Below are 12,273 nucleotides of genomic sequence, written 5' to 3'. Positions count from 1 at the left end.
GATAAAACTTTTATTGTTGGTTTAGGCTCATTCAGAATATATATAAAATCCAGACATCTTCTGAACAATGTTTGGATTTTGGTGTCTGAATGGCCCATTATGGTACAAGACACGTTAGTGTAAAACCCCGTTTGTTGCAATCAGCCAAATATCCATATAACCCAATTTTGGCCAAGTGAGCTAAACGCACTGGCTCCCTTCATGCTTAAGGTCTCTAGCACTAACAGATACTGAGACAGATTGGGGCCCCTTCCTGGCAAGTCCAGGGTGTTACACATGGGTGATTCAGCTAGGACCATGCAGAGAGTATGCTTCAGCAGCGCTCTCTGTGTTAGTTATGTATGGTATGTAAGGGGTTGGCCAGGAAGGGGCCCCAATCTTTCTTGGCTCCAGGCTGACCCTCCCCTTGAGTGAGGAAACCCACCCCCTTTCCATGTGGGTCACCCATTATGGACATCATCCGTGACACTTAATTGCTTCATTGTTGATTCCCCTCTGAAAGCCTGCCCACCCGTCCTGATTCCATAACTCTTAATGTTGAGAGGTATGCAGTGGTTCCAATGCCCCTGACTGAGACCAGGGTATCTGCTAGAAAATCTAAAAGAGTAAAGTGAGAATTCAAAGTAAATTTAAAATTTAAGGTCAAAACAGTAGAACTGAAAGCGCAGCTGGCTTAGAGAATTTTTCCAATTCACTTTAAATGTTCACTCTAGTAATGATCCTGAAAGTGTTTCTAATCCTAGGGTACTCTGACACTACAACAAAACCCTTTTAAACCAGTAAATCATTTTACTCCAAAATCTACTATAACATTAGAGCTTTTTTTGTAGCAGGGAAATTCAGTTATGATTTGGTTGCAGTTCAATTGGGCCGTTCTTAAATCTCACTGTAGCAATTTGACTATCATTCAGCTTTTAGTGAATACAGTAAACCACAGAAGAATTTTAACAATCGAATGCCGAAAAATTTAACTGAATGGAATCAGCCAAATTTGCAAAAAGTAATTTGTGTTTAGTTAATAGACTCAGGTGTAGCATACAAGTTATCCCTTTGTTTGTGTGTTTGTTTTTAGCTCTTTGAATTACAATGCCAAAGAGATCAACCTGCAACTGAGGAAGGATCCCGAAGGTGAAACAAACAGAGAATACTACGTAGAATGGATCATAATTGACCCTGAGGGGTTCACAGGTATTCTAGCTGCTCCATGAAATGCACTGACAAAGTGGGAAAGCATAAGAGGTATTTTATCAGTTGCATGAGGGATTGGATTTACCTTTTATTTCATCTGTTAACTCTATGTGCCCCTCCCCCTTCCTATATTTATATAATGTTTAAATACAGAATCTGCCAGTCATAGATTTATTAAAATCAAACGTCAAATGCATTTTTAGATGAATCAGAGCACTGCCCTGGTTATATGGTATATTGACAGTACTCTGAGCCCTGGGACCGTGAGAGTTCTTGAAGAAGTCTGCATCCCCTAGAGGTGTAGACCACACATTCCTTAATGGCACTACCACTAGTCTCCTACCAGCCACCCCAAGCCATGACCTTGGGTGTCTTGCGGGTAATCCAGAGCAGGATTAAATCATGTAGAGTTTTTATTTTAAATTAAAGTGTCAGTAAATATGCAGAAAAAAACTAAACATTAAACATGAACTGTTACATATAGAACATATTGCTGTACTTTATAACCTTTCTTTGCTTGTTTTCATGCTCCTTTTAATCTAATTATTCTTAAAACTTTTTAAAGGAAATACTATAGCATTCTGAATACAAACGTGTATTCGTAACACTATAGTGTTTCTACTTGCTGTTTAGATTTCTGGGCCCCACTAACTGCAATAAAAAAATACTTTTACTCACCCTTTTTCCAATGTCAAGATCCAGTCCCTGCAGCCACCGAATCCGCCTCCCGTGACAAATGCAGTGTTTCTCAATGCCTCCAATCAAATGCTCTCCATGAAAAGCATTGATTGAAGAACCAAGTTTGACTTGTTTACTGCAGCGGAAGTACCCTCTAATGTCTCTCAAGAAGACAGATAGGGTGCTGGGTTGAGGGTACTTAGATTTCAAGGATAACAGACACTTGCCAATAACTTTACAACAGTTTACTCACCCCATTAATTTTAAAATCAACTGTACTTAGCCAGTCACTCATGAAAAAAAAAATACATATTTTAAAGCAGTTTGTTTAGATATGTCACTGTTTTGATACTTATTGACCTTTTTTATCGGTACTATAGAGAATGGAGAGTGGGAAATTGTCCATATTCCAGCAAAGAAGAACATTGACAGAAGCGTATCTCCAGAAAGCAACAAGTACCAGGACATCACTTTCTACCTTCTTATTGAGCGCAAACCACTCTTCTACATAATTAATATACTGGCTCCATGTGTGCTCATTGCACTAATGGCCAATCTGGTCTTTTACCTACCAGCTGACAGTAAGTGTCCATGGCATGCAATCAGTTGGCATATAATGGATAATAAATCTTCTGATTAATAACCAAATAATTATATATAGATTTTGAAAAATTATTTATTTTTGTTGTGCAGTGGTATGGTACATAGGTAAAGACATCAGTTGCGCATATAAACAAAGAGAGAAGATATGCAGATATAACAAGTAATGTCTGGCTAGATTGCACTTTTAAAAATAAAAAAAAGAGATGTATAACAAGATATGTCAGAAGGACTGACTGTCTGTACTAGCTAACATGTAGCTTAATACACGAGTATGCGAGTATGTTAAGAGAGTTTAAGAGTGTGGGTAGCAATAAATACAAGAAGGCTAGGCTAGTATTGAACAGGAAAACACCCTTTTAGGGAGAGATCATGATTAAACCTTATGTGACCACACAGCCCTTGAAATCTGCCAGTAAGTAATTATGTAGTCATCTGATGCCGAGTCTGTAGGCAGGCAGCCAGCTCAAAGGCTGCTAGTCCCAGTATGTGTGACTCATATTGCACAGGAAAACCTGCTGCAACATTGCTTCTGAGTTCCATGGAGGTTCCTGAACGCCGTAGCCACCATCTTGAAAGGTGAATGAGTAGTAGTACGCCACTACACACTTCTGGGCCCAAGCCCGGCTCCGTGCCAGTTGCCAGTGCATTTCAGTTCCTGTGGTACCGGCATGATTAGGATCTGGTTGTGGGAGCCAGGTGGGGTGGGACAAAGGATTACTGACAGACTTAGTGATAGTCCCACACTCACAACTGTGTGGGAAGGTGGTTGCACCTCCTGTCGGCTACTGTGTGGAGGCGGCTGCATACTTGCCGCTAAGCGGGATAGAATTTCTCAAAAATATAGTCTAGTTTGTATATTGTAGTCAATGTGCATCGTGGAAGTGTTTCTGAAGTCTTCTGCCGGCATCTTGTGGGTTCAGAGGCCAGGTCTGAGCTACGTGGATATTGCAGAGTGGGGTGTATTTCAGAATTTATACAATTAATATTCACCACCAAAGAAAAGTGGTAAACATAAACTTAACATAACAAGCTACATATTGTTGCTTCTTTCATTCATAGCATTAGTTTGCTGTAAGGCCAGTTTATGGTAATCTTGTGTGTAACGGTGTGCTTTGTTTAGGTGGTGAGAAGATGACATTGTCCATTTCTGTGCTTTTGGCTCAAGCTGTCTTCCTGTTGCTGATCTCGCAGCGCCTTCCTGAGACTTCCTTGGCCATTCCACTCATCAGCAAGTGAGTAAAAAATTAAGCTTATTTGAAATTCCATGCAGATCTGGGTGTTACCTCTAAATACAAATGATATAAAAATAAATTTATCTATCTATATAAATATATATATATAAATATATATTTGCATATAGCTTAAGATTAAAAACAAAAACAAAACAACATACTGATTTAAATGCAAGACAATTGCTGATATGGCATCATATAACCACATTTGGTTATGTATTATTAGACTTTTTAATGCAGTGCATTTTGTGCTAGATCCCCAAATATGCAATTTGGATTAAAAATATATGGCTCTTCTTGCCAAGCTGATTGAACTTCCACAGAAAAGCTCAAACTATCTAAGTTGTGCTGAATGTATATTTTGTGTCCTACAGGTACCTCATGTTTATCATGGTATTGGTGACAATAGTGGTAGTGAGTTGTGTCATTGTCCTGAATATTCATTTCAGAACGCCGAGCACGCATATCATGTCAGAAAAGATGAAAGAGGTAAGTTCTAACAGCCAGGAATCAAAATGCATTACTAATCTTTTAAAATTATAATTGTATACTATAATCAGGGCTCATAATTCTAGATCTGATGCTACTAGCTGCTAGGTAGGCCCAGAAGTTAATTGACACAAGCCTAGTATGGCCATGGCTCACTCCCAATTAATTTGTACTTGCCAGGGCTAAATTGTCACTAGCATATGGCTAGTGAGTGAGTGTAATTTTTTAACCTTGCTGTAAAGACACTATCAGAATTCAATTAGCTAACTTGGCTGTCTAAGACACTTCAGTGGTAAAAAGAGTGGTAAAGCCAGTAAAATCTGATCTGTGCCAACAAAGAATGTTCTGCTTTCATACCATTAATTGTTACACAGAGCCTTTCTTGCAGGGTCTTTAAAGGCTTACTCCAAGCATCATGACCACTAATTGATTTGAAGTGGTCATGGTATTACGTAAAGCATTTCATTCTAAATATATGTACATTATTGTACATAGCAGTTGTGAGTGAATGTAGCTGTGTATCTGTGTGTAATGTTGGTGGTTGAATTCAGAGATACATTTGGATCTAGTGTTGGTGTTTGAATGTAGTTTTTTTTGTGTGTGAAGTTGCCTTTTAAATTGGAGTGGTGCATATGAATGTAGTGTTGTTTTTTTGATGGCAGTGGTGTGTTTGTATATAGTGTTGGCATGTATAATGCAGGGGAGTGTTTAGTATTAGTGTTTGAATGCACATATGTATGTACATACACATTTACACTGCTACATCGATACAGACACATAAAATGCTACACAAACACAGATACAAACACACTTAATGACACACCTCCACACAAACATATATATATACACAGATACACACCAACACACAGATAAACATGCACATCGACACAAACATATAGAAGTTATATACAAATACATTTTAGCCACACTCCTGTTTCCATACTTTCCATACTTTTGGATGCAGGAGTGTGGCTTGCCTGGTGCCCAGTGGGACTGCTGGCTCAGGCTGCTGCTCCCTGGGGTCCAATGGTTCTGATTGACGGGGCTATTGGGACTGCTAGAAGGCACACCTTCCTCTTGCCATCCCCCCACCTGCTTAGTCCATATAAGCTGTAAAGAAGTGACCTGAACTCACTTCCTCCAAGCCCTGCCAATCTGACGGTCTCAGTTGCATCATTATCAGAATTGCACATCAGGCGGTCACAAGTTTGAGGACCATCTGATGGGCCCCAGGCAGCTTGTGGGCCCCAGTGTTGCTGTACTGGCTGCACCAGTGGTAGTTCCGCTGCTGGTCCTCCCTGCCCTCCCTCCTGTAATGCCAGGCAAGAAGGATTGGGCTGCAGTAAGTGTTGTCACTGGAATGAAATGAAAATAACTGAAAGTACTGACATAAGGCATTCGGAGCATTCATTTCAACGCTATTGTTTAAGATGTTGATCACGAACAACTCTAAACATATAGTACCGTAAGTAAGTTTAAAACCAAGTAAGTATGTTAAACTGAGTAGCTGGATCATCCTCAAATGCACACCTGGTCAGACCATTAAGGGCGATTCTGGGCTACTCATAATAATCAAGTCATTACAGATGTATTGTATATCTTCTTGGCAGTTAATTGCACTTTTTTGTTTGTAACATATTACTTTCCTTCTAGGTTTTCTTAAACAAACTGCCCCGCATCCTGCACATGTCAATGCCAGCAGAATCTGATCCTGAGCCATGGAATGGTGTTCTCCAGAGGCGCAGCAGTTCCGTGGGGTACATTGTTAAAGCAGAGGAATACTTCTGTGTCAAATCACGAAGTGAACTTATGTTTGAGAAGCAGTCAGAGAGACATGGACTTACCAGCAGAGCCACTCCTGCACGTAAGGATATCATTTTCCTGGAACAATTACTACATATCCCATTTGATTTTGCTTTGATTAGGTAGCCTCAAAGGTGCAAAATAGTTCACGTAAATAGTTCATGTAAAGTGTCATTTTTGAGACTCCATGCACATACAATCCAACATCACCATAAGTACACCAACCAGCAATTAATTAATTATAGCTATATAAACTAACTTCACAGACAGAACATAACTCTATTGTGGTTTCACTTGCTATCTGATAGTGTATGTATTGTTTTGGTATATTTTGGTTTTCTGGCTTGTTTCCTTGTTTTACTCTGAGAAAGGCACTAGTTTAAGCGCCGAAACGCGTTAGGCTCGCTATTATGATTTTTTAAATCACATCACCATTTATTTTAACACTTAGGGTGTTTGGTATTTTTCTTTTTCTTTTCAAAATGGGGGTTTCCAGCACATTCTCTTTTATTATTTAGCAAGGGATGCTACCTGCTCTACTATTATCCTAGCTATATAGAGGGTTAGCAGTGTTTAGTTTCAGCACTTTTGAATATCATGGCAATATAGGGACTTGTCTCCTGACATCAGAATATTATTATCTATTGCTATCTATCCTGCCTATCCTCTAGCTGAGTTTCTACTAAGTATACAGACTTTATACTAGCTATATAGAGGATTAGCAGTGTTTAGTTTCAGCATTTTTGAATATCTTAGCAATATAGGGACTTGCTGACTTACAGCTGACTATTCGTATCTGTTGCTACCTATCCTGTCTACCCTCTAGCTGTGTTTTTATTAAGTATACAGACTTTATACTAGCTATATAGAGGATTAGCAGTGTTTAGTTTCAGCACTTTTGAATATTATAGCAGTATAGGGACTTGCTTCCTGACAGCTGACTATTAGTATCTATTGCCACCTACCTTGCCTACCCTCTGGCTGTGTTTCTATTAAGTATACAGACTTTATACTAGCTATATATAGAGGATTAGCAATGTTTAGTTTCAGCACTTGTGAATATCACAGCAATATAGGGACTTGCTTCCTGATAGCTGACTATTAGTATCTATTGCTATCTATCCTGCCTACCCTCTAGCAGTGTTCCTATCAAGTATACAGACTTTATACTAGCTATATAGAGGATTAGCAGTGTTTAGTTTCAGCACTTTTGAATATCTTAGCAATATAGGGACTTGTCTCCTGAAAGCTGACTATTAGCACCTATTACTACCTATCCTGCCTATCCTCTTGCTGTGTTTATATAGGGTTTTCAGACTCTATACTTATCCCCCTACATTATTTAGGTTAAAGACATTATCTTGGATTAAGTATAGTCCAGGGAGGACTATTCCTAGTACATTTAGGCCTTCTATTAGACTCTGCCTATGATACTGTAGGAGTCATATTTTTACTCCCTCCTGTCTCTCTACCCTCATATGCATTTTGGTTCTCCCTTCCCCACTATTCAAGCCTTTATAATTTACCCCCATCTTTGTTACTTGGGTTTATTTATTATTATTTTTTGTCAGTGTCATAGATGTGTCAATAAACTTTAGGTTTTTAACAGTTAACTCTGATATATCTAAACCGTGGATCCTGAACTTTTTTGGTTGTTGGATCCATTTTCTTTGTTTCTTGTTCAATCTCTATTTACAGGGTTAGCCCCTTTCATTGGATATTTTTTGGACACACTCTCTTAGTCCCTGCTTCTCAGGGATATTTTTTCTTGTTTTACTCCTTCCACAGGAGCGCTATTTCACCTCATGATAGGCACCCTGAAGAACTAAACCACTCTAAGGTTCAGTATATGCTTCTGTCTATATTTTCAACAATACAGACGAAATCCACATCTCAAATGACAACCCACTTTTGCAAGAGCTTTTTATAACTAGCTGCCAAGTATGAAGATATTCAGACAGTCACTAGAGGAGCTTCCTGGATTCTCAGACAATTCAACTCCTGAGACCACGCTGAGGACATCTAACGCCTTCAAATTAACTATAGAAAAGCTTAGATTCAATTCTTTTCTATGGGGAAAGTGTAATACACGCATGGTTGTTGTTTTTTTTAACACTTTCATGGTCGTGGGGATAGAAAAGTAGTATTTATTTGGGTAATAATAAAATCTATATATAGTTGGAAAACTGGAGGAAGCTGAATGCATCATTTAGTTATTCAATACAAAATCTCAATTTTCTCTTCCTTCTCAGGTACGAATCCAATGAGAACAGACAATTCACAGGACCAGCTTTTTGGAGAAATAAAACCAGCTGTTGATGGGGCAAACTTTATTGTCAAACACATGAGAGACAAAAATGATTACAGTGAGGTAAGTACAAATCTGACCAACCACTTAGAAGCAAACAGTTTGTTGTGCTACTGTAGCAGGGGGTGGGAATTAGGAATTGTGGTGTGTTGAAAAAGAACTTTTAGGCCAAAAAAGCAGAGTTGGAAAAGATAACTGGGAGTTCAGTGTCAACAATTCTTGGGATTAGTGATTAACCCATACGTCCCAACATTGGCAGTATGTAATCGGCACAGTTGGGCAGGCCTTCAAGGGTGCGTGACCAGTGACACAACTTGCGTCACTGGCCACACATACAATGGGTGGGTCCACCAGGGAAGTGGGCATTCAAATGAAGGAGGGGGGGGGGGGGGGGACTACTTAAAAAATTGTGAGAAAAAATACTTAATGTTTTTTTAGAAACTACACTCTTATAAGTCAATTAACCTTGTCTATGATATATCTTTTTAAAAAGAACAACAAATACAAACATATATTGCAGACTATCTGGTATTAATGCAACAACAAAAAATATATTAAAATGTATACCCTTATGGACATCTATTCATAAGTGAGTAGTGGACAAGTGCCACTCACACCTACACGCTCGGGAGGATCAGTACCTTGTGAGCGGTGGATCAAATATCATTGAGTGTCCTCAGAGTTCTCTCATTCTCACTGCTTATTCCTTCTTGTTGCTGATGTAGAGCAATATACGTTCCGCCCTAACTCCTTAGAGATGTTTCAAAGGCAAATGACCATTGATCTAATACCTCAAATATATACAATGTTGCTAACTCTGGTGACAAAGTAAGTTAAAGGGACACTATAGGGTCAGGAACACAAATATGTATTCCTGATTCTTTAGTGTTAAAACCCTATCTAGCCCCCTAAATATAGTAAAATTGTATCTTTATTCCAGTCTGTTGATGCTGGCTCTGCCCCTGATCTGCCTCCTTGGCTGACATCATCAAAAGATGTATTCTGAGCCAATCTCAATGCGAAAGCATTGGATTGGCTGAGCTTGTCAAGAAGGCAGATCAGGGGCAGAGCCAGCACCAGCCAAACACAGCTATGGTCAATCATCATCTCCTCATAGAGGAGACAGAGCTCCTGTACTCAACCGAGTGATTATACAGTGATTACAGCTATAGACTTTACAAAGGCACTTGCAGCTCTCAGTCCTAGCTCTCTCAATTTATCCTAGGGCGTGACGAATCCTTTAACCAGCAAACAGGTCAGAAGACACTGGGATCCCTAAACATCCACACAGGACACAAGATCCAAAAGGAACTAACACAAAACTTAATTTTTACTTGGGACTAGCCCATATGTTCAATACATAGAGATTACTGTGACAACTCAATAAAACTAAAACAGTGAAATCATGGCAGACAACATACAGCAACTTATTATAACACAATGACATATTTATAATGGAGTGGGGAGGACAATACTTAACAGAAAATATCTCTCCTGCCTGCAGAATTAGCAATATGCAAATCTACCCAAATATGCAAAATCTACCCAAATATGCAGCGATATGTATTAGGTAATACATATCGCTGTTGCTAGATCCTTGCAACTAACAGGTGGTGTTGTACAGGCTCTACAGGCAAATCCACCTAGTTGATTGCAAGCATTAGCAAGACAGCAGAGCACACTAACATTTAGCCCCAAACAACCACATTACACACACACACTCTGCACCCACAATGGACACAGGGTGACTTAAACATAGGAATCATTCAGATACCTTATTGAATTGTCTATCTTAAGCTCTTGGTGATGGTGACTACCGTCACAGCATCTCTATGAAGAAAGTTCAGTGTCTCCATGCAGAGGGTGGAGACACTGAATGTCAGTGCTGCACACTGTGCAACATGGCCCCAGGAAGCAACTCTATCAGCCTTCTGAGGAGTGGCCACTGGAGGTATCCCTAGGCTGTAATGTAAACATTGCATTTTTCAGAAAAAACACAGTGTTTACTGCAAAAAGCCTGAAGGGACTGATTATACTCACCAGAACAAATACAATAAGCTGTAGTTTTTCTGGTGACTATAGTGTCCCTTTCACCCCTTAAGGATGGCGGGCATGCTATGCTGTCCTTGGGGACCCAGCTCTAAACGCCGGCGGACGTCATAGTACGTCCCGCCGTCCTTCCCACTTACCTGCTCGCTGGCGATCCCCCACCGGCAATCACGATGGGGGGACTTACCTAGCATCCCATGGAGTCTCATTGCATCTGATCCGGACCTCCTTGGCCATGTGATCGTGAGGTCCTTGTGAGGACCTCTCGATCACATGGACAGAATAGCCGTCCTTAGCAGTGCCAGCAGGGGAGTGCCTAGAATGACAGGTTGTCCTCCTGCTGCCTGTAATAAAGTTAAATAAAGTTAGAAACTGTTTAAAATTAAATAATATATACTTAGATCATATATATATATATATATATATATATATATACATATATGATCTAAGTGTATATATATATATATATATATATATATACATACACATACACTGTCTAAGTGTATTTTAATATTAATATATATATATAATTATATATATATATATATTAATATCCAAATACAAGTAGAATTATGTTAATTATATATATATATATAGAATATAAAATAAATATATAAATACATTAAAAATGAAAAATAAAAACATATTAAAAAATAAAGAATAAAAAAATATATATATTAATATCAAAATACACTTAGAACAAAATAAAATATATATCTATATACATAAATATATATGTATATATCACTTTATAACATTTTCTTTTCTTTGGTTTTTACTATATATTGGGGCTGATGTGTGTTGTAGTCATTGCAGCTGGCCCAGTAGTAATGGGACTAAGCGCAGGACTTCTCTTTTTGTATATATATATATATATACCTATATATAAATGAAAAAATACGTATATATATATATATTTTATTTCTACGTATATATTAATGTAATATTTTTACATAATTAAGTCATTTTATGAATTACAATTTGCGGGTCCTGCCTGATAACCTAGGCAGAAAGTCCAGAGAATTTAATTTGCTAGCACTATATTTAACCCTGTAACTTTCCAAGAGACCATAAAACCTGTACATGGGGGGTACTGTTTTACTCAGGAGACTTTGCAGAATACAAATATTAGTGTATATTAAAATGTATTACAAGAATATCATCAGTAAAAATGCAGTAACACTGACGATATAATTGTTGTGATACGTTTTACTGATTTGAATCACTAATATTTGTGTTCAGCGAAGTCTCCTAGGTATAACAGTACCCCTCATGTACAGGTTTTATTGTGTTTTCAAAAGTTACAGAGTCAAATATAAGGCTTGTGTTTCATTTTTTTCTCATTGAAATTCACCAGATTGGTTACGTTGCCTTTGAGACTGTATGGTAGCCCAGGAATGAAAATTACCCTAATGATAGCATACCATTTGCAATAGTAGACAACCCAAGGTATTGCAAATGGGGTATGTCTAGTCTTTTTTAGTAGCCACTTAGTCACAAACACTACCCAAAATTATATATAATATTATATATTAAACCTAAGATAATAAATAATAAGTACTATTTTAATACACTACAATATAAACTTTCTTTCCTTTGTTTCTTAATTAGATAAAACACATTTCAGTCATAAAAAACACCAAAATATAAAAAAAATTGATTTTTTTTATAGTCACTCAAAAGAAATGTAATCTCTTCTTTTAACCCCGTTCTTTTCTGATCTGTCAGTGTTAACTACAAGAATGCAGTGGACACATCAAACACATGCATGTTGCTGTCTATTTATAGATAGCATGCTGGAAGTCTGTGCCGCATTCCTGTAACCACAGAGAATGTTAAACATTCCACACTGGATGCTTCTGTGTGTATGTTGCACAGGTGTGTGTCTGACTAGAGAGACTCCCATTAAATATGGATTTTAGC

General features: G+C 38.1%; 1 protein-coding gene across 2 annotated transcripts in view; it reads left to right on the top strand.

Annotated features, from left to right (window-relative positions):
* The window catches only part of CHRND (cholinergic receptor nicotinic delta subunit), a 39,350-nt gene that overhangs the window by 15,170 nt on the left and 11,907 nt on the right, over positions 1 to 12,273 (top strand). The window contains exons 6-11 of one of the 2 annotated variants that reach the window (XM_063442845.1): positions 1,073 to 1,188; positions 2,247 to 2,447; positions 3,635 to 3,701; positions 4,076 to 4,190; positions 5,844 to 6,054; positions 8,246 to 8,364. In XM_063442845.1, coding sequence (XP_063298915.1) covers positions 1,073 to 1,188; positions 2,247 to 2,447; positions 3,635 to 3,701; positions 4,076 to 4,190; positions 5,844 to 6,054; positions 8,246 to 8,364 — 829 coding nt within the window. Of the gene's footprint in view, positions 1 to 1,072; positions 1,189 to 2,246; positions 2,448 to 3,589; positions 3,702 to 4,075; positions 4,191 to 5,843; positions 6,055 to 8,245; positions 8,365 to 12,273 lie in introns of both variants that reach the window. The other variant, XM_063442844.1, reaches the window with a different exon arrangement.

Source organism: Pelobates fuscus, chromosome 2 (assembly GCF_036172605.1).
Source record: "Pelobates fuscus isolate aPelFus1 chromosome 2, aPelFus1.pri, whole genome shotgun sequence".
NCBI classification, from domain to species: Eukaryota; Metazoa; Chordata; class Amphibia; order Anura; family Pelobatidae; genus Pelobates; species Pelobates fuscus.
The sequence above is the reverse complement of the archived record's forward strand: the minus strand, read 5'-3'. Positions and strand labels throughout refer to the sequence as shown.